Source organism: Dreissena polymorpha, chromosome 1 (genome assembly GCF_020536995.1).
Source record: "Dreissena polymorpha isolate Duluth1 chromosome 1, UMN_Dpol_1.0, whole genome shotgun sequence".
Taxonomy (NCBI): domain Eukaryota; kingdom Metazoa; phylum Mollusca; class Bivalvia; order Myida; family Dreissenidae; genus Dreissena; species Dreissena polymorpha.
In genome coordinates, this window is record NC_068355.1 from 122,395,824 (window position 1) to 122,420,731 (window position 24,908).

The 24,908-nt window shown below is 39.7% G+C and overlaps 2 protein-coding genes across 3 annotated transcripts; both read right to left on the reverse strand.

Moving 5' to 3' along the window:
• Positions 1-386: 386 nt before the first annotated feature.
• Positions 387-9,371, reverse strand: LOC127847598 (uncharacterized). 2 transcript variants are annotated; one of them, XM_052379619.1, is made up of 6 exons: positions 8,553-9,371; positions 7,622-7,691; positions 6,632-6,829; positions 2,724-2,803; positions 2,065-2,201; positions 387-1,538 (listed from the first exon to the last, which is right to left on the reverse strand). In XM_052379619.1, exons 1-6 carry the CDS (start codon positions 8,758-8,760, stop codon positions 669-671), a joined length of 1,563 nt encoding a protein of 520 aa, XP_052235579.1. In that variant the 5' UTR covers positions 8,761-9,371; the 3' UTR covers positions 387-668. The 2 variants fall into 2 exon arrangements, with proteins under 2 accessions (XP_052235579.1, XP_052235588.1); XM_052379628.1 differs by having other exon boundaries at positions 1,400-1,538; positions 2,025-2,201.
• Positions 9,372-9,503: 132 nt separating this feature from the next.
• LOC127847492 (uncharacterized) lies at positions 9,504-24,600 on the reverse strand. The gene is given in 19 exon segments (XM_052379480.1): positions 9,504-9,750; positions 10,767-10,874; positions 11,223-11,540; positions 11,880-12,037; positions 12,490-12,681; positions 13,089-13,290; positions 13,761-13,922; positions 14,170-14,366; positions 14,887-15,007; positions 15,292-15,577; positions 15,866-15,996; positions 16,744-16,887; positions 16,889-16,989; positions 17,860-18,084; positions 18,798-18,927; positions 19,191-19,300; positions 19,737-19,931; positions 21,777-22,022; positions 24,454-24,600. Coding segments are annotated over 19 exon segments (3,201 nt in total). The 5' UTR covers positions 24,476-24,600; the 3' UTR covers positions 9,504-9,597.
• Positions 24,601-24,908: the final 308 nt, after the last annotated feature.

A 24,908-nucleotide genomic window follows, 5' to 3' on the forward strand; every position in this document is an offset into this window, starting at 1 on the left:
GCAATATTGATATATTGAGAATGAGAAAATTGTCACTGATTACGCTGATGTTAATTATGACGGCGATAATGAAGATATGATTGACGAGGGTTAATTTGTGTTGATAGTAAAAATGATGCTGGTGATTTAAATAAATATCATGTCAAATTATGAAAACGATGATGATGATACGTTTCGTTTCGCTATAAATATATGTGATACTTTATCGGACTCTTGTGTGGAGCAAAACTCGAACGCACTTTGGTTTTGGAGATCGATGTTAGGTTTACTACAAAGTGCGGTAATACAGTGAATCTACAAAATACTGAAATAGCAAACAAAGTGCAGTGCCTTCAGCGCTTTGATATTTTCTTGACGCACGTCTTAGCATTCAGAAGTAACACCACTTAGTTGATGGATCTTACTATTATTTGTATGTCATTTACATTCATTGGAACAAATAATGCCTGAAAGTAAACATTTAATAAAATTGACTTGGTTTTATTTTAGTAAATGATACATGTATGTGTTGCAAGATTTTTGCAAACACAAAACACAATATATTTAGTCGCGATTTGCTGTTTCTTCTATTAGCGATATATACCAGTCAGATCTGCATTTCATTACACATGTTTGACGTTGTCATCCAAATATTAATAATCGTATGAAAATTATAATCTTCAAAACGTTTATTTCTGAGCAATAATTGAGAATATTTTTGCAAACTTTTGTTTAATTTGCGAGTAAACGATAAGCTGATCTGGTATACTACTACCGTCTCCTTTAATTCCTATAATTTGTCCAAATACTACAGTATCCTCAGGGGTAGGCAGTATCCAGGCAAGGGGCATACCCTTAATGTTCTCCGGGGTGTCTACACCGATGACGTAGTTAGCCGGAGTTTCGCTCATGACTTCAACGCCGTAACTGGACAGAATACTTTTAAATGCTGCCGTCGGTTGTTGAACGTTTATACCGAACAACAGAAAATCTTCGTCAACTCCGCGCCCTCGAGCGGTGGTGATTTTAGAAGTTATCGTAAAGTTTGTCTTTAAAATCGCCGGCATATCTAGTACGTGGCCTATGACACCAGTTTTCTTCATGGCTAACAGACGACCATCGGGGGCCGAGACCCATAGCTGGTCGGCTGCGTTACTCGGGTTGCGATCGGCACTTCCGTCGTACATAACCATATTTTGAACGCTTATTTGGGCTTGAAACACCATCGACCCTTCTTTCCCCGTATCTTGAATTGCAAACAAACGATCTCCTCCTTGTAACCTTGACCCCGGTAGCATTGGAGGAGGCAAAGCCAGGTAAATAGTTTCAACAGCGGCGTCCCAAAGAATAGACGGCTTTAGAACGGACGGGTCGCGAAGTGTTGATGTCAGTCTCCGCGCATATGATTCCGAACCGAATCGTAGTGATGCAGACAACACATTGGAATACGGTAATTCATTCTCGAAGTTCGCGTGCCAGACAATTTTCATTCCATTGGCGAGAGACGTAGATGTGTCGATGGCGTACAGACGCTGGAGGCCGAGAACATTGACGTCATTCTGCAAAGACAGACGGGAGAACGACTACGCTCTTTGTAACCGATCAACATTATATAGAGTTGTACTTTAGGCAAATGTTGAACATACGCACAATAGTTACCGATAATGTTGTAACCATAAAACGTAGACAGTTCTTCATTTACAGTATGTATTTTAGGCATAAGTGGAACATACGCACAATAATTACTGCGAAATGGTGAAATTGTAAAATTTAGACAGATAGATCCTTATTTCCATTTTATGGATTGTTATGGTATGCATAATACGTATAACTGATTTTGTTTTTTTAAAGAGAGCTTGGAACGGGATTTAATTTATTTAACGTTTGTTCGAAAAATCATGTGATACAAAAAGCCTGCGATCTTCATCTTAATAATTTGGGATAAGGAATATGCATAGCTCAACCCATAGTTTTAAAGTGTGAACATTTGTCTTAGCACTGAAAGTCTCACTGATAAAAAAAGTAGACGAGTAAGGTAAGCATACATTTGTTCAATGTGATTTAATACATCAGTAACTCCCCGACCTGATTTTCGTCTGGAGCAAACTCGGTAAGAACATAAATCCGGTTTTTACTGGTTACCGCGGGTGCGACAGGCAAGAACTTGCCACTCACGCCCTGGACGGTGTCGTTCAGAAACATGTTGGCAAGGGGTAGACCGTCTATACGTAAGATATGAAACAAAAACGCTTTGAATAACAACAGTGTAGGCTGTCTTACAGCGCAGCAGTTGGTACGCTCGCTTCTCACCATGGGGTTCAATACCCAGTCCTAGGGTATGCAAGGTATATACCTGACAGGTGGGGCTTTCTCCGGGTAGTCCGGCTTTTTCACAAGAGTTCTAGACCACATCCAATTTGAATATCTTTCAGTAAATTGCAGCTATACTTCAAAATTCGTTCAAACTTTTGTTATTCTAGACCTAGTAAGTTAAGTTGTCAGGATTGCTGAGTCGAACTACAAGTCCTCACATAATGAAGCATGAGGCTCGAAACGACCTCATACATATACAAATATACACACACGCATGCATGAACACCCTCACAGAACATGCATATGCAGTATACAAATGGTATATACAGTTTGCATAAGCCTAATAAATGTGAGACATTTCATAATAACATTTCAATACAGTAAAATCCCTCAGTTAGTTTTCAATGACAACGCTTACGTAGAAAACATACTGGTAAAAGTGGTGATCAGTTCGCCGGTCTGTTGTGAGACTAATAAAACGGCGCCATACCCGACATCAACGAACTGCATCCTAAATCCGACAGAAGTTATTAAGATAATCAATTCGAATATTTACTTTGAAATAGTATATGCATGCATGAACAATACTACACGCTTTGATTTATCTATTTCATAATTAACTACATCCATTGCTTACACTTCTGTTTAGGATTATCAAAAAATGCCGGATCAACCGAAAAATTGATACATACATGTAATAAAATGTTTCCCCAAAAAAGAATTTATGAATGTATATATAAATATGCTCTGTGTGCCTAAGTTCGATCACGTTAAACTTTGTATCTGCGCATGCTCAGCATCAACAACGATTACTGAAAACTTGCTATGGTATTTAGACAGAGTATTCAAAACTGTATCCAAAACTGCCAAAAAAATGGAAATATAAACAAACAAAACGGTCGTTAACGGTAGAAAACTATCTATTACCCCACCTGATCTACGTCACCTGAGAAGCACTCCTATGTTCGACCAGCTGTCTTCATGACGTTACAAATGGGGGCTCACATGGGGTAAATAAATAGTTATTTGCTCACACGAATACTAAAGCTAGGAGCGAGACATTCTAGAAGATAATGTTGTTGTTGTTTTTAGAAAAGAAAGGTTATTCATATATTTTGAAGATTTTCGTAATGTGTGTCTTAAATATTTATTAAAATTAACAACAACTAACAATTAAGAAGGTTACAGAAAAGAAGATTAAACACTCATAAACACAAATTTGTAAAATTACCAAACGTATTTACATTATAATACGATATTTCTCCTAAACACAATGTGGACATAGGAATGTCTCCTAATAGCCCGTTTTTCGTGGCTGTGACTGCATATGTCACAGAACGCCCACTTCACTATTTTTAAGAACGGCTTTTTGTCTGCTGGGGGACAAAATTGATTGCAAACGCAACAAACTTCCGTACAATCATTGTCATCATCAGATGCGTCTGATTGAATTAAAGTGGTGTGCGTGATTATAAAGCTTGGGACTGATGCACTATGTTCCTTTGGACTTTTTAGAAGACATGAACTCTTCAATACCAACTTTTTTATTTATGTGTTTCTCCACAGTTTGCTTCTTGACCGTTTTTTTCGTTTACAGTGTGCTCCTTTTCCTGTTCGTATTCCCACTTGATTTAGGTCTCTTGGACGCACTTGGCTTGGCTTTACAAGAGGAGCTTCACTCACAGGATTTCACTGGATAAACTTGTTTTTCTGTGTTCATATCCTTAAGATACGCATCCACAGCTTCTTTACCGGACTTGACAACTTTTAATTTTTCGAACGGATTTTTATCTCTGAAAGCTCCGCACGGAAAGAGTTTGATTTTATTAATTGCGTCAATATTCAAAGGGAAAATCCCAGTCTTTTTTAAGGCAGACACGATGTTGCTCGGTGTAGCTGCTTTGAGATATGCCTTGCATGCAATGTCAGCCATTTGGTACCGTGTAATAGAATGTCCGATGTTTTCGCGCATGTAGGTCGCACACTCTCTGTAATAATACCCTTTAAAGGGTCCAAAAACGACAACGTCCAACGGCTGTAATATATGCGAAGCGTGGGCTGGTAACACGAAAAGAATGATGTGTTTTGATACTGCCCATTCTATCAGTGGTTTAGAAGTGTGGTTTACATGGCCATCAAATATTTATAATATGGGTTGGTTGTCATCGAACCCTCCGTACATTCGGCAGGAAGGCAAACTCGAGGTATTCTCTGAATACTTGAGCATTAGACCATCCGGACTCTGACATTGTTTACCCTGCTCCATGTGAACTCCCTTTCATCAAATCCGGATTTTGTTTCTTGCCTTTGAATACGAAGAATGGGGGAATCGAATTTCCGATGGCATTAACACACCCTATTATTGTTGTAGTTGTCGAACGAGGCGACGTTACAGCCTGTGCCTTTTCATGCAGGGGCGCAATTACGTTTGGGGGTCTGTGCTCTGGTTGGATTCCAGTTTCATCCACATTGTAGATGAACTGTGGCTTGTTGAAGAGGTCATATGTTTCCATTGTTTCTTGGAGATTTGTAAAATATGTGTCGACAGTTTCGGGTGTTGAACATTTGGCACGACTTGTTTCGAGCGAGCTTGGTCTTACGGAACTTATTCTGGACTCCCAGCGTTTCAAAAAAGTTTTTGAGCCACCGATTGCTTAATGCCTTATTGTGGGGACGCTTTTGTAGATAGAAGGCAAGGTCGCCTGCAACGCTTTTATCTTTGAGCTTGTGACGCCGTAGCCAAGCTGGTCAAATGTCTCCAGATATTCCACAATTCCCAGCTCTTCTTCTTTGGAAAAAAGAGTTTCCTCATTTTTTAAAGCGCCAGCCTGTACACGTCCGGCTACCCTGTCCAGAAGCGTGCCATATTGAACACCAAACAGCACTGATGCCTTCCTAACAGAAGTTCCTTTTCCGGTTTCTTCTTCATAGGCTCTTAGCAAAGATTCCTTTGTGTACTGTCTATACTTCCCACTGAGTTTTGTAGGTTTAGACTGAAATTCAAAAGCATTGTACGAGTCCAGATATAAGGAGACTTTCGTCGTTGTTCATTGAAATGAAGGAGATACGACGATTTGCAAACAAGGACAATGTTTGAAATTGTAGATACCCAAAGCATATCAACTTGTTAAAAAATAACTTAAAAGTATGAGTAGTTATTTGTTCTTAATCAAGTGGTGGAAAACAAATAAACCTGCGCTGCAATAAATAGCTTTATTTAACATTAAACAACGTCTTAATTCGACGTCTATTATCTTAAAATGTAATGCATCGATCTAATTTATGAATGCCCCCTTTTTAGCCCCATGAAAAACAAAGCGCTTATTTACGGAGACTTTTCTTACCTCCCCTGAATACAGCAGCGTCACCGACAATGTAGAAAGGAGTATTTTGATGGATGTTTTATTTATTTAATGGTGATTTAAAGAAAGTAAGCACGATAACTGCATGAACAATAAGGTAATTGACATAATTTATGTTTTGTTATTCATAAATACCTATTTAAACCGCATTTTAACGAGGGGTTGATGGAAATACGACTTCTGTTATGAGTTTTCGCAGGAAGGCTGGCGCGTGATGCTGGTATTCGAAAATACGTCATAAAAAACTGATCGAACTTAGGCACCTGATCGAAATTAGGCACACAGAGGAAAATATGTATTTATATTTGAATATTTACAACTATATTTATAGAAATTGCATAATAATATTTATATTTATGCCCAAACTTTCACACAATCGTACTTTTAAAGGGATCTTTTCACGGTTTGGTAAATTGACAAAATTGAAAAAAGTTGTTTCAGATTCGCAAATTTTCGCTTTAGTTATGATATTTGTGAGGAAACAGTATTACTGAACATTTACCAACGTCCAATATAGCCATTATATGTATCTTTTGACGATTTGAAAACCAAAAAAATATAAAGCGTTGCAACGCGAAACGATTGAATAATTTGGGGAGTTCTGTTGTTGTCGTTTAAATTTACGAAACTACGAAGATTGCTTATATAAGGTATAAATAATTAACATTTGTATACCCCGCGGAATAGCCGAGAGGGCTAATGCCTTTTTACTTCAGACTAACTCCAGGACTCCGGGGGTCACTGGTTCGAGTTCTGGTAACGGCTACTTTTTTTCCTTTTTTTAATTTTATTCTTGATTTTTTTACTGGAGCTTTTAAGATCCAATGCTTACATTTATCAATATAAAGCATTTAATGACAAACTTCAAAATCTGTGAAAAGGCCCCTTTAAGAGATTAAATAAGAGAAAATTGACTGGTTAAGTTAAAAGGAATCCAGATACATAACAAGGCCACAACTGCACAATAAGTCATCTACCCGAACAGAGGTCGCATGTTGGGATCGAGATGCATTTCCGGAAGAAGTGATTTGCCGTCGGCACTGTAGAGCATGAGGATTCCCCCGTCTGTACCCCAGAAACTTCCGTCGAAGCCGACGAGCGGAAGTGTCGGCAACCTCAGAACGAGGTCGCGCCATAGCACTTTTCCGGACCCTAGGTCTAGTACAATGTAACCCCTATTGAAGTGAAATATGTTCCCGAATGAATAATGCAGTAGTAGTAGTATGTTCGCAGGTACTAGTATATCGCTTCAAGCTGGTCTATTCAAGTTTAAGCAATCAGCTACAAAGTCCTCGACAATTTTAAAGACGGTTACTACAATATATGCTAAATCACCATCATGCAAAATATAGTGCACTTTTTAAGGTTTCTGTTTTTTTAGTTTATTTGTTTAGTTTGATTTTTCGTCGTTTTCAACAGAATTTTAGTCATATCACGACGTTCAGTTTACCTATCACGGCGTTACCTATCACACTTTTCTGGTAAGCTGCTTTACCATAATTAAGAGCACTTACTTGTGCCAGTAACTGACAACTGCCCTAGATGAATCAGATGTAAGGCGATAAAAGTCCTAAAATGATTTCATCACCAATCCCCACACAAGTAATGGGGCCGGGCAGGGGATCGAGTCCGCGATTCACGGATTTGTAGTCCAGCGCTATACCAATTGAGCTAGCTTGCAAAGACATACTATATAACTATTAGGAAACGGTGTGCCATAAAAACTGTTCTATTGAATATTTTGAAATGATGAAGTATTTAAAAAAATGTTATTTTTAACTGATGAAACAGGCGTTAACGACGATTAACCAATTTAAAATTCGAGCAATCGGATCTTGAATAATTTTGGCAATCATGGAGTTCGTAACTTTTGCTTTTCTTGGTCATCAAAACTTCAACAAAAATAAAGCAAGACCAAGACTTTAAGAAAACAGTCAATGGCCACACCATGCCATGGAACTACTCACGTGTAGCCGGGTCCCGAGCCGTTCGACTGGCACACAAGGCTGGCACCGTTCCCTGCACACCCGCCAAAATCTGTAAGAAATGTAGTTTGGTGTTGTCTTTTCTATAATTCATTTATTCAAATTATACCCAAGTGTAACCTTTGATTGTCTTGGTCATAAATAGAACAGGTGAAATCTGATTTAAAATAATTGTATTGTAAAGCATCCGCGTGGTTGGGAATCTGTCCGGCGTCGCGATATATATATTTTGCGGGGACGGAATCTTAAGCTTGCACCGGTAGTTTTGTGCTTACACCGAAGACTGACAGATTCAGCACCGGTCCTTTTGATGGGTATGTGAATCGGATCTTCTCCGCGTCGAATATTACATTTGTTCGACTTAAATCCATTGAAATAGGACTACAATTAACAGACAAAGCAGAGCGAGCCTGGTGCATGTAGAGGCACTGCTCGGAATTTAGCGATAAACACTCATCGGTCGATTTTGTACGGCATTTTAATGAAAACGCAGTCCGGCGATCTGAAGGTGCCCGTCCGATGTGTTTTTCTTCAATATCTAGTGCACAATAAAACTGACTCATTAACTTATATATTCATTAGTATTCATTAGACTTCTAGAGACGCAGTCCGATTGAATTTATTGTTTAGCTGCAGTTTTAACTGATGTTTTGCTGGTACCATCCGATTTTGATTTATCACCGTCCCATTTTGATTGAAACATTTATTTGAAACCAGGGATGAACGGCGAAGACGCTTCGTTTACACCAAGAATACTGTCCTATAGATGTACATGTGAGAAGATACCTCGCTGTGACCTGCCCCGGAATCACCGCCCTGCTGGGCTGTGAACCGAGAACTTGTAGGGTACGGCAAGAATTATTATTAATTTGCTTATTTGCAACAACGAACGCAAACAACAAATGTAAGATACCTGGCACCGGTCCCTGGAAGTTTCCGGTTGTCCATCCGATCGTCACGTTATCACGGGGAACTTCCTGTACGAATGAGAAGCTGCCACTGGGGCGGCATCCGTACATCGGACAGCCGTCAATCTCAGCCGGCTGTCCACGCACCGTCGGCAGAAACGCCGGAAGTGACAAACATATCACCAAAAGCAGTGTCTTTGACCGGCAATACATTGTCCTCGTGTGATACTGAATGTTGTACAAAAAATGTTTATATGATTATAATTCAACGTATATGGCGCATAACTATGACAAGATTGTAGGTCTGTTGACACTGACCGTTGTTATCATCAACGTAGATAACGAAACGTCATTCTGTGTGCTGTCTACACTGTCTATTAAACTGTTAATAGTATTTGCAAACGCTTTTTTCGTCACTTCTCTACTAAACTCCCGACAAATCATCGCAGTACGTATATACAGCTACTTTAACCAGTCCACCAGTTGCTTGGAAAAGTCCAATACCACGTGTTAAAAACTATGGCTTACATGAAAATCCAAACAAGTTTAATTTTGATATGTTAATTAAGTCAAAAGTTCAACCTTCAGCAAAGACGGAACCCCAGTTATACAAAGCACCATTGCCAACACGTATCTGTGAACTGGTTAGCCAGAGGAGAATTTATAAATTGCACGTTGTCTTGTTCGTCACTTTGTCTAATTGTGTACAACTTTCAGGTCAATCGTTTTCGAAGGATCTCTTGGTAGAGCTGCTCATGTAGGTAAGAGATCACTGTCAACCGTTTACAGTAAATAATAAAGTTCAACACTCATTGGCCCCACAGTGGAGATTGCCAACGGGATGGGGACACTTTATAAAAGCTGATACCCCAAAGTTGACTCTATTTGAAATTCATACACACGTTAAACCAGTGCATACAAAAAAACAATGCATGCAAATAATACAAAAACGGAAACTTTTTTAAGACACGTAATTTATTATTCAAATATTATTCTGTTTAAAGGATTTCGATAATGCACGTTGGATACCAGATTCCGCAATCTTGCGCGTCACGTGCTGGCGTATATGAAGAGCAGCGTGCTCGCGGCGCTCGTGCCCCCAACGAGCTCCTGTGGACGCTTGTTTTTGACGTAGTTGGCCGCCTGCGTCTGGTGAGCGCCGTCTAGCGGGGCCATCGCCGTGAAACAGAACGCCGCCCAGCCCTAGAGTGACGTCACAATAACAGAACAGGAATAGTGTACTGTGAATAGTACAAATAACAACTCCTATTTTGGTATAAAACACTGCTAACAATCAAGCATTTCTAAAAGCAAACGGATTATAATACCGGTATTTCAAACCTAATTGTATTTTTTTTCTACAAAAGTAAAAGATGTTAGAAGTAAACAGCGTTTTTATTATACAATAAAATTAAAATGCATGTTGTATTTTCCTATGCACTTAAAGTCTTTATACTTTGAAGTTTTTTTCCTTACTTTATTTATAATTTAATACGCTCGCACAATGTGACATGCGGTAATTCAAAGTCCAAACGTGTTATAACAAACATGCTACAACTAAGCTGAATACCAAACTGACATGGCGGTGTACGATTAAACTACCAAAGGAAAGCACACCATTCTGAGACGGCGAGTTATGACGCACAATCCAAAGTAGGCTTCATACAGACATGAGTTGTCGAATGATGAAAATCCCATGAAACTTAGGCATTAAACCGAGTAAAGACGGCGGGTTAGGACACACCTACCAAACACAGGCTACATGCCAAGTTAAGATGGCGATTGAATGCATACAGGAACCTACCAAACGCAGGCTTGATGTCGAGATGAGATGGCTGGTAATTACAAACCTTCCAAACGCAGGCTCCATACTGTATCTACACAAGATGGCTGGTTGTAATAAACCTACCAAACGCAGGCTTCATATCTATTTGAGATTGCTGGTAATAAAAAACCTCCAAAACGCAGGCTCGATATCTACATAAGATAGTTGGTTGTGATAAACCTACCAAATGCAGGCTACATATCTTTTTGAGATGGCTGGTAATAACACACCTACCAAACGCTGGCTATATATATAGTTGAGATGGCTGGTTGTGACACATTTACCAAAACGCTGGCTACATGCGGGTGATTCTATACCGGTACATACCTATGCAGGCTACAGACCTAGTAACGATGGCTGGTTCTGATAAGCCTACCAAACGCAGGCTACCTACCGAGTCGAGGTGGCGCGACTTCTCCTGCGTGTCGGCGATGGCGTATTGAGGCTCGCCTTCCGGGAAGATTGCCGCCGTGCACGAACGCTGGATGGAGGCTGCCCACTCCTGGCAGACGTGAAATTTATGTTAAATAAATGAACCGCGCTCAGGGAAAAGGGGTCGTAAGGCATGTGCGTAAAGTGTCGTCCAAGATTAGCCTGTGCAATCCGCACATGCTTATCAGGGACAACACTTTCCGCATAGACTTGATTTTCGTTAAGAATAGATCTACTTTAAACAAAAAAAATCCATAAAAATGAAAAGTATCGTCCCTGATTAGCATGTGTGAAGTACACGGATGACACTTTACGCACATGCATAAAATCCAGTTTTCCCAGAACAAGGCTCAAATATAAGTCTTTGTAAGCACAGGCTGTTTAAGGGCACAAACTGTTGTAAGTGAAAATACTTTACCTGATCCATCCAGTATTTGGAGACGGCCGTTATGGGGATCACCTGAATGCCCACAAGGCAGGCGTGGCGCATCGGGAACACGTTGGGGTCGCAAGGCCAGTTCAGCGTGTAAGCATAGAAACTGTCTTCTCCGATCATTCCCACGACGCCCGTTTCCTGAATTATTGGTGGAAAGTGGTTCCGGTTATGTGCGCGCACCTGCCAGTACTCGCGAACCGACAGAATCTCCATGGCCAGTAAGACCTGCCCGGTGTGCTGTAGACGCTTGTCGTTGAGAGCCTCGCCTAGCGCCGCCACGCCGTGGTAGCAGTTTATGCCCTGAAATTTGATGGCATTTATCATGGCTGAATTAGAACACTTATATGCAAAATGTGACCATTTATACAAATTAACCCAAATATAGAAAACACAAACTAGAGCGGACTTTGCAGCGTTTGTTTCAGCAAGATCTCAAATCATGTACATGAACTGCAATATGTACACTCAATATGGACAACTTATGATGTTTTCCTACAAATGAGACTGCACGCGTTTTCCAGATATAAGATTAAAGATACATCATCTTCAAAATCAGGCCAAAACGAGTAATGTCCTCAACCATAAACATGTTGTCTGCAACAAAATTGTCTCAAAGCAAAAAGGAAGCACACGGATCACCTCGGAAGCCGACTCCTCCTGTCTGACTCCCGGCACGAGACCTGACGCCCAAGAAAAACCCGTGTAGATGTCCTTATGCCGGGCCACAGGGAAGTACCTGTCCAATTGGCTGAGGTTGCTGACGTCCCGTGCCAGCAGGTAGACCCGGTGTTTGTTTGCTGCAACAAAAAGCGTTACAATTGGGGAAAAATTAGGTTGGTGCTGTTGTTTAATGATGATCATCATGATGGTAAATGGTAGCAATAAAAGAGTACCCTATAAATATGTTCTGAACGCCATTTTAGTGTCGATAATACATTAGTTGTCCCGCACGCACAGTTTGGAATTACATTTAAAAAAGTATTTGCATAGAAAGTGGAAACTTCACTTGCAGATAATTGGCCCGTATGCCTATTTTCAGTAAAATCAACATCCGCCGTAACATCATCGAGTGCAGTTCTCGGTGCGACTATATAAGCCTTACATTGGGTCCACTGCGGGGCGACTATAAAAGCCTTACTTTGGGTCCACTGTTGGGCGACTATAATAGAAGCCTTACTTTGGGTCCACTGCGGGGCGACTATAGAGGCCTTACTTTGGGTCCACTGCGGGGCGATTATAGAAGCCTTACTTTGGGTCCACTGCGGATGGTATTTCACAAAGTACGCCGCGGCGTAGATGAAGTAGCCAAGGTGGAAGTGGTGGTCGTTGTAGTAGGGGAAGCCGTAGTCGACGCCGAACTCCAGGTTTCCGGATGTGGCTCGCAGGAAGAGGCCGCCCCACACGGCGTCGTACTGGAACTTCCACATGTCGTCCAGCGTGTCTGTGGAACCGGAGTTCATACGGTATTACCACAGAATAGGAAAGGAACACATGCACTTGTTACATGAGCAGTTATATTTCCGATAAGGTGCATGCAGTTGCTGCTGTTTGATTAACCACTTACTGCCTGCGTAAACCACGTATAAGCATTTCTGGGTCTACAAATACAAATGGCATAGACGGCTAATAAGCGAACTAAATTCGGCCGATTATGCTTACTCGCATAGGAATTAATTTATGTTTATTTTAAACAATACAGCTACTACATGCTTTCTTTTACAACGCAATAAAAAGTAAAACCTGGTCAAAATTTAGTATCACACTTGATAACTATTTATATTTGCCAAGACTATACATTAGACCCTATGACAAGACTATACATTAGACCCTATGACAAACTGTTTCTACCCTGTATCCGAAGCCACTTTTCGAGGCAGTTCTGTATTGAGGTATCCAGCGACCGGAAGTGCGGAGTGCCTAGCGCCCGGGAGACGCTAGCGAGACGCGCCGTCATTCCAATAGCCTTGCCGACGTTGTAGCTGTCTGTGTGTGCACAGATAGCGTCCAAATTCTGATTGACAGTGTCGCTTATAAGCGCGTTCTCGATTTCCTGTCCGGTAAACGATTACTTTAGTGCATTTATTTAGTTTAAGTTGAAAAACTAATAACTAGTACTGGTATGAAAGTAAACAAGTAATTTGCATGGTCTGTTAGTTGCCATAGAAACTTCATGAATTAATGAATGAAGTAAAGAATTATTTTGTGAAAAAAATGAATTATTAATTACCGGTAATTAATGATTGCATGAATGTGAGAATTAATCAATCTGAAATAAAATGGATGAAAGAAAGGGGGGAGAGAGAAGAGCGCATATGAGAAAATAAAAGAAAGAAATAAAGATAAAAACTGGGAAAAAAAACGAAAAAAGGAAGAAATAATCCTTTTTTCTTTCACTGAATGATTTAGGCAACAACAACAGCAACAATAGCAGATAAACAATTGCAGCATTTCGGATTGAAAAACAACATTATAATAACAAGAACAACAACATTTACGCTAATAATAATTCTATCACAGAACCTGTCTCTGATTGGTTGTGAGACTGGCCACTGCGGTCGGGTCGGGTTCCATGGTGGCCCGGGGCAGGTCCATGGTAAGGTCCCAGACGTCGCCTTCCAGGGCCTCGAATCCAAACACCGTCTGCCGCACATCGGTGCCTCGCGCGCTCTTCAGAAGGAGCGCCTGGAATAAAATAGTGTTTATTTATGACCAATGGTTATGAAGAACATGTCAGTTAATTGTCAGCCCTATGACAAAGTTTCATAACAAAAAATAAATGTAAAAAAGTATGTTTTGTCAAACTTAAATTAACATCAACGAAAAGATAATCACAGACGTAAAGGGACCAATAAAAATGACATAATGCTGTCTTTTCAAACATGTGTACCGATAGTTAATATCAGGGGTCATACATTTGTTTCACACTCACGTGGTGGGGCATCATGAGCATCAGCAGTGTTGAGGTGGGGGTCGCCGCGTGCTGGTTGTTTGGCTGCCAACGAAATTGCGCGTGCACTTTCTGTGTCGTCTCGCTGACGCAGTATGACGTCACAGGCTTGTAAGGGTACACGCCGACGAAGGCGTCAAACACTATGTCGTTGTCATGATGACCTCTCGCGCCCGACCCTTAATAGAGCCCGTTTATTTATAAAACATATTAATTCAAACTGGAACTTGTCTAAGTCTGGGTCCCATTTCTAGGTAGAACCAATCCTTGCACAGTAGATCACGCGAACGCTACATTACCTTAAAAGGGATCGACCTCGCGACCTCTCAATTGCATTGCAGATCCCATATCCATTACATTCGTGGCGTTTATATGATCGACAACCTAAAGATGCATTTAATGTAACTGTAAGTTTAAACCTTTTTATTTTCGCTCGATTGCATCGAAAGCCTATGGCTTATTGCAACGCTCTCGGGCCCGTTATCGTGGTAGAACCAATGCTTTTTTGTCATTGAGAGAGATCTGTAAAACGCTACCACAGTGGGGATCGAACACGCTACCTCGAGATCGCTAGGCGGATACCATGTTCACCTCGCAATGGCGAAAATGTAATCGTTAGTTGCCGTCAACTTAAAGCTTTACACTTTAACTCTTAATGTTTTAACGTAAAGCTCAAAAAATAAAAAGAGCTTTTCTTACCCAGGTATGCCAGCTGCATGATGCCATTGTAAGTCCCGCCCGATCTTGGGGAAAACGAGATCGTACCTTGATTAACACGAGGCGTTACTTCACTACTGAAGTACAGGGCGTACTTTCTCGTCTGCAAATAAGCGAAAGTTTAATACGTCACGTCAAAACTGACTTTACTAGCTGCCTCAGAGTTGTATGCCTGTTATATAGTCCATTATAATCAATGTTTTGCTTTTACGAATGATTGAAATGTCTACATGTACGTACAAAACAATATGTGCGAATCAATGTGACTAAATAAAAACTATTTTTAGCATTTAATTAACAGGGGCAAACAAGAACACAAATAAATACTGCGTTCTGAATGGCATATGATCATTTATATATTATTTTTTCTTCATCGCAATAAACCACCTTATTTGGAAGATCTTTGCCTTGTTCGTTCATCTCCAAAACGAACTTTTTTCCGGACGTCAATAGCTGACCGGATGTTCCCGATGTCCCGGAAGTATGAATCGTCGTCTGCACAACCGGGGTCTGCGTAGTGGCGGAAGGTTGTGTAACCGTCGTTCCGCTACCGGAAGGAGTGCCCGTGCCGCCATAATTGACGACTTGATTCGCGCCGCAGGTGATACTCAGTGGTTTTTCAATCCAATTGTGAAACGGCAGCGTTGTCCAGTAAATAATATTGATGGCAAATCTGTAAGAGGATTATATGGCGTATTATCGTTAGTTACACTTTATCGGAATCTTAAGACACGCTATCCGCAGACAAGAATATACAATATACTTGTGTAAAGTAAACATAAATCTCATTACAAAATAAATAAAGAGATTTAGCTCTAGTATTTTCGACATATATATACACGTCAAGTCAGTAGCTGTCATAAATCAATACGAACAGTTTGCAGATCATAAAACACATACACAAATATCATGCGATAAATAGTTATTAATTGGCATTTTCTCGGTTATCAAGTGCACCTACTTGAGGTGATCAGAAGTAGCGTGGTATCTGATGGTGATAACATTTCCCTGTTTCGTGCAGTGGGTGGGGTCGCACGGACGCATGGCCGGCGGATTGCCCCACCCTGACTCTGGTTCTATAGCGTACTGGATCTGTCGAACAACAGAGTGCATATCTTGTTAAGCAAATAAGCTCAATTAATATTGGCAAAAGTCGACTTTCATTAGGGAGTCATTATTTTGCGGCTTTTGGGAACCAAGTCAAATTTTATATTTAACCCTTGGCAAACAGCGTAGACTCAGATGAGGCGCCGCATGATGCAGGGTCTGCGCTGTTTGTTTTAAGGAATTTCTGTAAGAAATATTCTAAATATAGAAATACATATACTAGACATCTCTAATTTTGGAAATAAATTGATCCAATTTAGAAGGATGGGAGAGTCCACTAGGCATAAATGGGTTAATGATGGAATGCGATTTGAAATACTTGAGGTAACAAGTATTTTAGTAGTGCGAAGCTTCACAAATGACCATTTCCCTCCATCATTTTAGATTTATGGTGAACATGAAGGATTTCTTTATTATGTCAAGATATTATAATATTCCAGTAATTCGCTTGCCAACAACTAAAGTAACAGTTAATTACACTCATAATATATAGTTCTACAAGTTACAGTATCTAAAATTGAGCAATGCAGACAATACATTCATATCAGTACCAGTAGGGTAATTTGTCCAAATATACATAAAATGTTCAGCACACGTTATACGGAAGAGTCAATCATATTGAAAAGATAATTAAAAACATGTTCGAGGTAAAACGTGTTGAGGTTATAACATGCATACGGTGGTGGGTTGCCGTAAGTGTTAATTGTGAATTCCTAAAAACTAAAATCTTGCCATATATTTTCTCTGTAGTTTTACCGGTTCTATGCCGGTAACGTTGTTTCCCGCCACGTCCACTCGTATCTCGATGTTGTTTCTGTTGTCACATGTCGCGTGAAGAGCCATGTCTCCAGTTGCACGCGCATTCTTCCGCTCTGACGTCACGTCGTCCGGACGAGCACGTTACCTGCTGCGGCTTATTTGTCCAATCAGGTGGAAGCACATAGTGTCCGATGTAATTGATGGCGAATGACATTTGACCTGAAATTTCGATGACTTTATATTCAGTAGGCAAGATGTTGCGAATAGTTTAAAGGCTTAATCCCTCACCAAGTACGTAGACAACTCGTAAATTTTAGTTGATTGGCTTCACATTATGTTCCAAAATAACACTTTAAGTAAGGCATGAACTTAAATATTGGAAACAATTTTTCGTCCGAACGTTATGAGATATTTGTTTATGAGTCTAACCCAGGCTTTGACCTTTCTCGACCTTTGTAATTGCCCCATGAAATCTTGAGAAATGAATAAATATTATATTAATCTTTATATTTTATGTAATTGTCACTTGGTTTTTCTGTATTTTAACAGAAGTCATTGTCAAAAGTGTCTAATAGTCAAAAATGAGTCACCAAAACTGGCGGACCACCCAGTACATGTAATTAATAACCGTGTGATTCAAAGTACTGCGCAGATAATGAAAAATTACGCGATCTTTGATCTTACCAACATCATCGCCTTTACAGATATTTCTTGGTAATTGTAAATCGAGGGTTTATCGCGACACTTAACTATATCTGACAACAAGTTCTTTATGAACCTCGCCGTGGGAAAACGGGATTTAATGCATATGCGTGAAGAGCCGTCACAGATTAGCGTTTGCAATTCGTACAGGCTTATCTGGGACGCCACTTTCCGCATATTATGCTGGATTTACTTTAAGTTAAGACTTCTTCTAAACGAAAGATACCATAAAGCGGAAAGTGCCGTCCCTGGTAAGCGTGTGCGGATTACACAGACTTATCTCATACGACACTAAACGCAAAAGCATAATGTCTACTTTTCTCAGGCTTATATATCAGATACAAAAGATTCAAGCTCAACAAAATAACGTCAGATCCGCCATCTCACCGGATGCGTTCGGTACTGTAATATGCACGGTTTTCCCTTCATCAGCGAGTCGGCACTGCGAGGGATTGCAGTTGCTCATCCCGTGGGAGCCCGGGTACGCGAGGGCGGTGTTTGCCGCCCACTGCACGAGACTGAGATCCTTGATGGTCCTCGTGTTGTGTAGCGTGATCTCCAGACTCGAACCCGCACACGTGGCGCTTAGATAACCGCTCCCGCCGTCATTACCTTGAATCGAGTAACATATTATTGGTGGTTTATGGACAAATAATTCAACACATATTTTAAACTACGGTATTTATGAAAAGCATTACATAATTGGGCGCATGTCAATTAACGGTTTTTAAACCATGGAAGTGATGGTTTTCGGGCGTTAAATGTTCTAACTAGGCATGACTAAGATTAGACTTTCTTGAAACGAAAAATATCATAAAACGGACTGCACAGGCTTATCTGAGAGGACGCTTTACGCACATGCATTAAACCCCCGTTTCACAGCGCACGGCTCAATTGTTTTCCTGTTGGCTGGAGATTTTTTTCCGTCATACAAATTAACTGACGTGACGAACGTATGCGATTTGAACGCTTTCTAGTTGTACATGTAAAAGACGGAATTACCTTTACATTGTCGCTTTGTGAACATTCTTTTAATACTGATAACAACTATATATTGGCCTCGCTCTGACCAAACGGTACTAAATGCATGTCTAGTCCCCGATAAGCTTATGCGGTTCGCACATGCTCATAAGGAACGGCACTTTCCGTTTTAAAAGTGGTTTTTTTCGTTTAAAGAAAGGTCTTCTCAGCGGAAATCCAGTTTAGGCGGAAAGTGTTGTCCCGGATAAGTCTGTGAGGATTGCACGGGTTAATCTGGGAAGACACTTAAAGCACGTGTATTAAGCCCCCCTTTTTCCAGATCGATGCTCATATATGTCATTTACTGGCAGGGGCCAACGGACAGTCGAAGGTGTGTGATTCGCCATTAATGTTGTCCAGACAGTAAGGAGTCACAACGGGGTTAGCGTTCGTGAAAATGTGCGTGAGGAGAATCGAGCCCCGGACAAGGGGAACCTGAATAAGGAAAGTAAAACATATTGTATTTATGAAAAGTTAGGTATCAACTCGACTCTGCAAAGGAATGTATCACGAATAAGAGCTGATGTAAATAGGAAATGGTACGAGGAACTCAGCTGTCAATTTAGCATACCCGAAATTCAAAATATGTTAAGAAATAAATGGTATTATCAAAAGTGACTAAGTAAGGCGTTTGAGCAGAAGAGTAAACTTCTGCGAGACAAAATATTAAAACGTATACGACTACGGCTGCAAATTACCTCCATGGTTCCACCGTTTCCGGTATACAGGAAATCGGCATAAAGGTCACCGAAGGCCTGCAGCTGGGGTTCCGAGCTACTGGCGATCCCTACCTTAACACCGGATTTACCTGAAGTATTGAACAGCCTTACTGCAAATTTTGTATTGTTACGACTATTTTGCACCATATTTAATGTTGGTACTGAAGTTATGGGTTAAGCGCTATTTCGTCAATCAAAGATTTTGCGTCGAAAAATAGTGGACACGCTGTAAGGAGCGATTTAATGTTTTAAAATTCCTGCAGGTTAAACTATCCGTACATAATTGTGCATATCCGGCATTAACGACAGACGATTAGCTCCAAATATTCCTTCACTCATTCTCATATACATTAAAAATGAAATCGAAACAATTCCATTTACTTACCGAAAAATGTTACAACATGGTAGGGATAGAATGATACATTATTACGATGTTGAATGTGTTTTGTATTTCGCCCGGGACGGACTTTTCAGAATAGGTAAGAATAAATTGTGTCCGCTTTGCCCAAGACATTTATTCCATACCGTCAAAATTCCCCAGCGGATTCCCGTCGGGGCCGCTGACTTTCTGGAACATATTGGTTCCAAGCTCTAGTATGCGGTGCCAGGGCCTCCCCTCTTCCGGCATGGACTGACCGTCTGCGTACACGGTCCGTTCCGGGTCGTAGAAACGCTTGAATTCGAACGCGTCATATACGATACCGCTACTGTCCATGGTGGCTAGAGAAAAAAAAACAGTTAAAACACGAGAATTACACCACGTTATGTTAAGGAAAACCTCCGTGTAACATGTTATCAAAAGTTTTTACAATTTAAACTTATTGGGTATATAAGCACGGCGCTTAACCAAAACGGATAATACACAGAACTACTTAGACATGCATTCGGGAGCTTTAAAGTGAGTATGCACGATTTTGTCATGTGTTAAATTGTAATTTATTGCTAAAAAATATGTTACCATAACACAAAATAGGCAAGAACAATTATACGTTGAAGACGAATTTAATAAAATGCAGCAAAGACAAATTAGCGCCCCGAGCCAAAAATGCAGCAAAGACAAATTAGCGACCCGAGCCAATTGTGACGATATTTCTTACATGCATGATATACATGATGGCGAATTCGACTGTACAGACATTTTCGATTTCAGAATTAAATGTCTGGCATATTTCGCATTTTTGACACATGTTCTTCTTAACTTTTATTTTAATTTATATTAAAATATATGTAATAAGTTTTTTACACCTATTATATAAATTCATTAATATTTGACAAAATCGTGCATACTCACTTTAATGCTCGTTTTCAACAAGAACGTTTATTCGCAGTGGGAAAGTCGAACCTGCGACACCTGTAGCAAGTGCTTTACCATTAGACCATGGATCCGCTTGCATGTTCAACATAAAATTAATATAATATGTTTGTAAAATTAATGGGCTTGTAATTCCTCGTCCTTCAAAATGTCGCCCTCTGTCTAAACGTTCGCCACGAAAAAACAAGTATTAACAAAACACAAGTATTAACCAAATCCTGAAAATGTCATTTAAACTTACCTGTAAAGCTTACATAATTTATTATTTATTCAAACACGTGTATACATCTTGTTCTTGCACATCGACATATTTATCGGTATGATAAATAACATTCCTAGAATGTCTATTATGACAATTGTATTGTGAATTAGTGTGGTATTTTTTATTGTTATTGTTTAATTGATATTTGCATTGAAGCCTTAAATGTGTAATGGATAAGTAATGCCGTGCAAACTTAAGACTTGATGTAACATATTGCACTTGTTTAAAATCGCACTATTCATATGCACAGTAATTTTAATTAGTATTTCCCTTGATTCGTTTGTTTCATTACCAATATTTAGAGCTTTTCTCTTAGAGATTTTCTTGATTGTTTCAGTGATACATACAAAACATCATGCATTATACAGCGTCTTAACCCGTCAACTTCGTGCCAATGAAGTTGTTTGATTCATGATGAAAGTTGACTTTGCATAGTTGACTGCCATTGCACTGACATACACAACTGTACAAGTGCGGTTTAGTGGGCAGAGCTAGTAAGGCCATCCAACCTTAAAATTATCGGAGGCTTGGTAGTGACATAATTATAAATATGAAGGACTCTTACAATATTGTTAAGCAGTAATAGTAGATGTTTTTGTTTTCCTCTTTCTTTTTAATTACTTTTATGACAATGGGACAGTTTCATTTCTGTTTCGACCTCCTGATACAATTATTTGTTGTACCTGTAAATTAAAATGTTAACGTGCACTGCTGAAAAAACAACAACATAATGTGCGGTCAACAATAACAGCATACTGTAGTGTTTGTGTTGCTATCGTGACCTTTATTATTGAGCTCTTTATGCATTTTTCAATGTTTATGTTCTGGTAAGATTCTCGATTCTGCCAGTTTCGGACTGTTGTTTCCGATATCATCAGTTTCGGTTAAGCACATTGGTATTGTGAGGTTCAAATGAGTTCCGGACACTTACCTGACTAAAACAATGTTATTAAACATAAAAAACGCTTATTCCGATGTGAAAAGTGCTTACAAAAATAAGGCCACAACACCATTGGTTCTGGATGGGCCTTTAGCTGTGACGTCACAAAATGGTGCGTCGGAATGGGTTTCTTGGCCCGTAAGACGTCCGGTACGCGCCTCGGAGGCTGGTGCTGGGCGATTTCATGGTTGGCACTGTATACTTGCAGCGGGTCAAACTCGTCTAGCACCTGACTCTCGAGCGCACTGCAGTCGCTAGGCAACGGGTGCGCGAGACGAAACACGTGCACGATAAAAACTGCGATTGACCGGTCAAGTAAATGGTTGATACATTATAATAAATACGTGCCTCGTTCTATGAAAACGGGACATTATGCATGTGCTCAAAGTTCCGTCCCAAATTAGTCTGTGCATTCCCCAAAGGCTATTCAGGGACGACAATATCTGTCCAGACTGGATATTCATTAAGAAGAGTCCTTTAAACGAACAATTACATGCAAGCAGAAAGTGTCGTCCCTGATTAGCCTTTGTGGAATGCAAAATCTTATCTGGGACGGCACTTTACTCACATGCCTCAAGCCCCTTTTTTACAGAACGAAGCTAGAAAATATTCAACCCGAGATACCGGTAATATACTTAATCGGACATTTTCACGTTTTGGTAAATTTACAAAATAAAAAAATGTTTCAGATTCGCAAATGTTCGTTGTAGTTATGATATTTGTGAGAAAGCAGTAGTACTGAACATTTACCATGCTCTAAAACATCCATGATATGCACCTTTTTACGATTAAAAATCTGAAAATTACAACGCGTTGCATCGCGAAACGATTGAATAATTTCGAGAGTTCTGATGTTGTCGTTATATTTTGTGATACTGCGAGGATTGCTTACATAAAGTATAAAATGCATCACTCATTGCATGAGCGAGGATGGCTGAGTGGTCTAAGCGTTAGACTTTTAGTCCAGGGGTTAGTGGTTCAAGCCCAGTTGAGTTTTTTTTTCTTTGTTTAATTTTATTCTTTTTTTACTGGAGCTTTTTAGATTTAATGTTTATAAGTATCAATAAAAAGCATTTAATGACAAACTTCAATACCTGCCAAAATCTGTGAAAAGATCCCTTTAAAGTCATTTGACAGTCTCTACAACCAAGCTTGTTCAAACTCGTCCAAAAGCATGTTGAATATACATATGCCAGTATGTTAGTTAATTGGAAATCTTTATCATAAAGGCTCATTTCAGAAAAACGTTGACGTATTATAATCAAATGAATGCATGGTGATAAGATAAACAAGAGCACCGCATTGCGGGTGCAGACCGCTCATCTATTTTCTTTTTAAAGGTGAAGGGACTCTCAATTTAAATCACAAAGGAGGGAGAGGTGGAGTGAAAAGGGGTGTATAGTGTGGGGGTGTGGACATTTATGACATTATCTTCCAAAAATGCAAAAAAAAATAGGGGGGATTCGGGGGGGGAGGTGGGGGCACGGGGGATGGTTTGCGTGGAGTCTATTGTGGTATGTCAGGTAAGAGTAGTTTTGTCAAAGTATCAATCAAATCTAATCATAAATAAAGAAGTTATGGAAATTTTAGCAAAATTTAATAATTTTACCTTGAGAGTCAAGGTCATTCAAAGGTCAAGGTGAAATTCAACTTGCCAGGTACAGTAACGTCATGATAGCATGAAAGTATTTGAAGTTTGAAAGCAATAGCCTTGATACTTTAGAAGTGAAGTGGATCGTAACACAAAACTTAACCATATATTCAAAGTTACTTAGTCAAAAAAAGGGCCATAATTCCGTAAAAATGACAACCAGAGTTATGCAACTTGTCCTTTTACTGTCCCCTTATGATAGTTTGCGAGTGTTCCAAGTATGAAAGCAATATATATGATACTTTAGGGGAAAAATGGACCAAAACACAAAACTTAACCAAATTTTCAATTTTCTAAGTATAAAGGGCCCATAATTCCGTCCAGATGCCAGTCAGAGTTACATAACTTTGCCTGCACAGTCCCCTTATGATAGTTAATAAGTGTTGCAAGTATGAAAGCAATAGCTTTGATACTGTAGGAATAAAGTGGACCTAAACACAAAACTTAACCAAATTTTCAATTTTTTAAGTATAAAAAGGGCACATAATTCTGTCAAAATGCCAGTCAGAGTAACATAACTTTGCCTGCACAGTCCCCTTATGATAGTTAGTAAGTGTGTTGCAAGTATGAAAGCAATAGCTTTGATACTTAAGGAATAAAACGGAACTTAACACAAAACTTAACCAAAATTTTTAATTTTCGAAGTATAAAAAGGGCACATAATTCTGTCAAAATGCACGCCAGAGTTATCTAACTTTGCCTGCCCAGACCAAGTTTGAATGCAATAGCATTGATACTTTCTGAGAAAAGTGGACCTAAACGCAAAACTTAACCGGACGCCGACGCCAAGGTGATGACAATAGCTCATAATTTAAAAAAAAATAGATGAGCTAAAAATGTAACAACAATACCATGAAGCAGATGCAGTGTATAACGAGCGGAATAAACTAAACTGACAATACAACACCGATTGCCAAAATGAAGTCTGCGATTCGTGATTATACGGCTCGCGTTTTCATCGACTCAATCTCACGCTGCAGCCGTAGTATTTGAACTAAAATTAACTTTACAAAGTTTCAACTTTTAACAACAAAAACAACCACATTAATTAAAGTAATCACACGTAGTAAACACAACCTAACTGGAGTAGAATGTACATGTCATCCACACAGTAACTAACTGTTCATAGTGACGGCTACTAGATAATAAGTCCCTTATCTAAGCGACCACCTTACCAACTCTGGCGTAAATGGTCGCTGTACAGACCTACCGCAATTGTTCATTATACTATGTGAAAGTAACTCGAAATACCACATAAAGCGGCCTAACCAATTTATCACCATAACATGGTTCCCTCTTTCTTGTTTTTATATAGCCAAAGAATATATATAAATGTATCGCTGCTGTTAAAAAAACACATTAAACAACGCATAAGGACCCACACCCAATTTCATTCTAGTTAACATAGTTTTCTTTTCTCTTCTGCAAATAAACCTAAGGTAATAGTTAAAACAAGATAAGCTTCGTTCTGGGAAAACGAGCCTAATGCACGTGTCGTCCCAAATTAGCCTGTGCAGTCCACGTTTCGGATT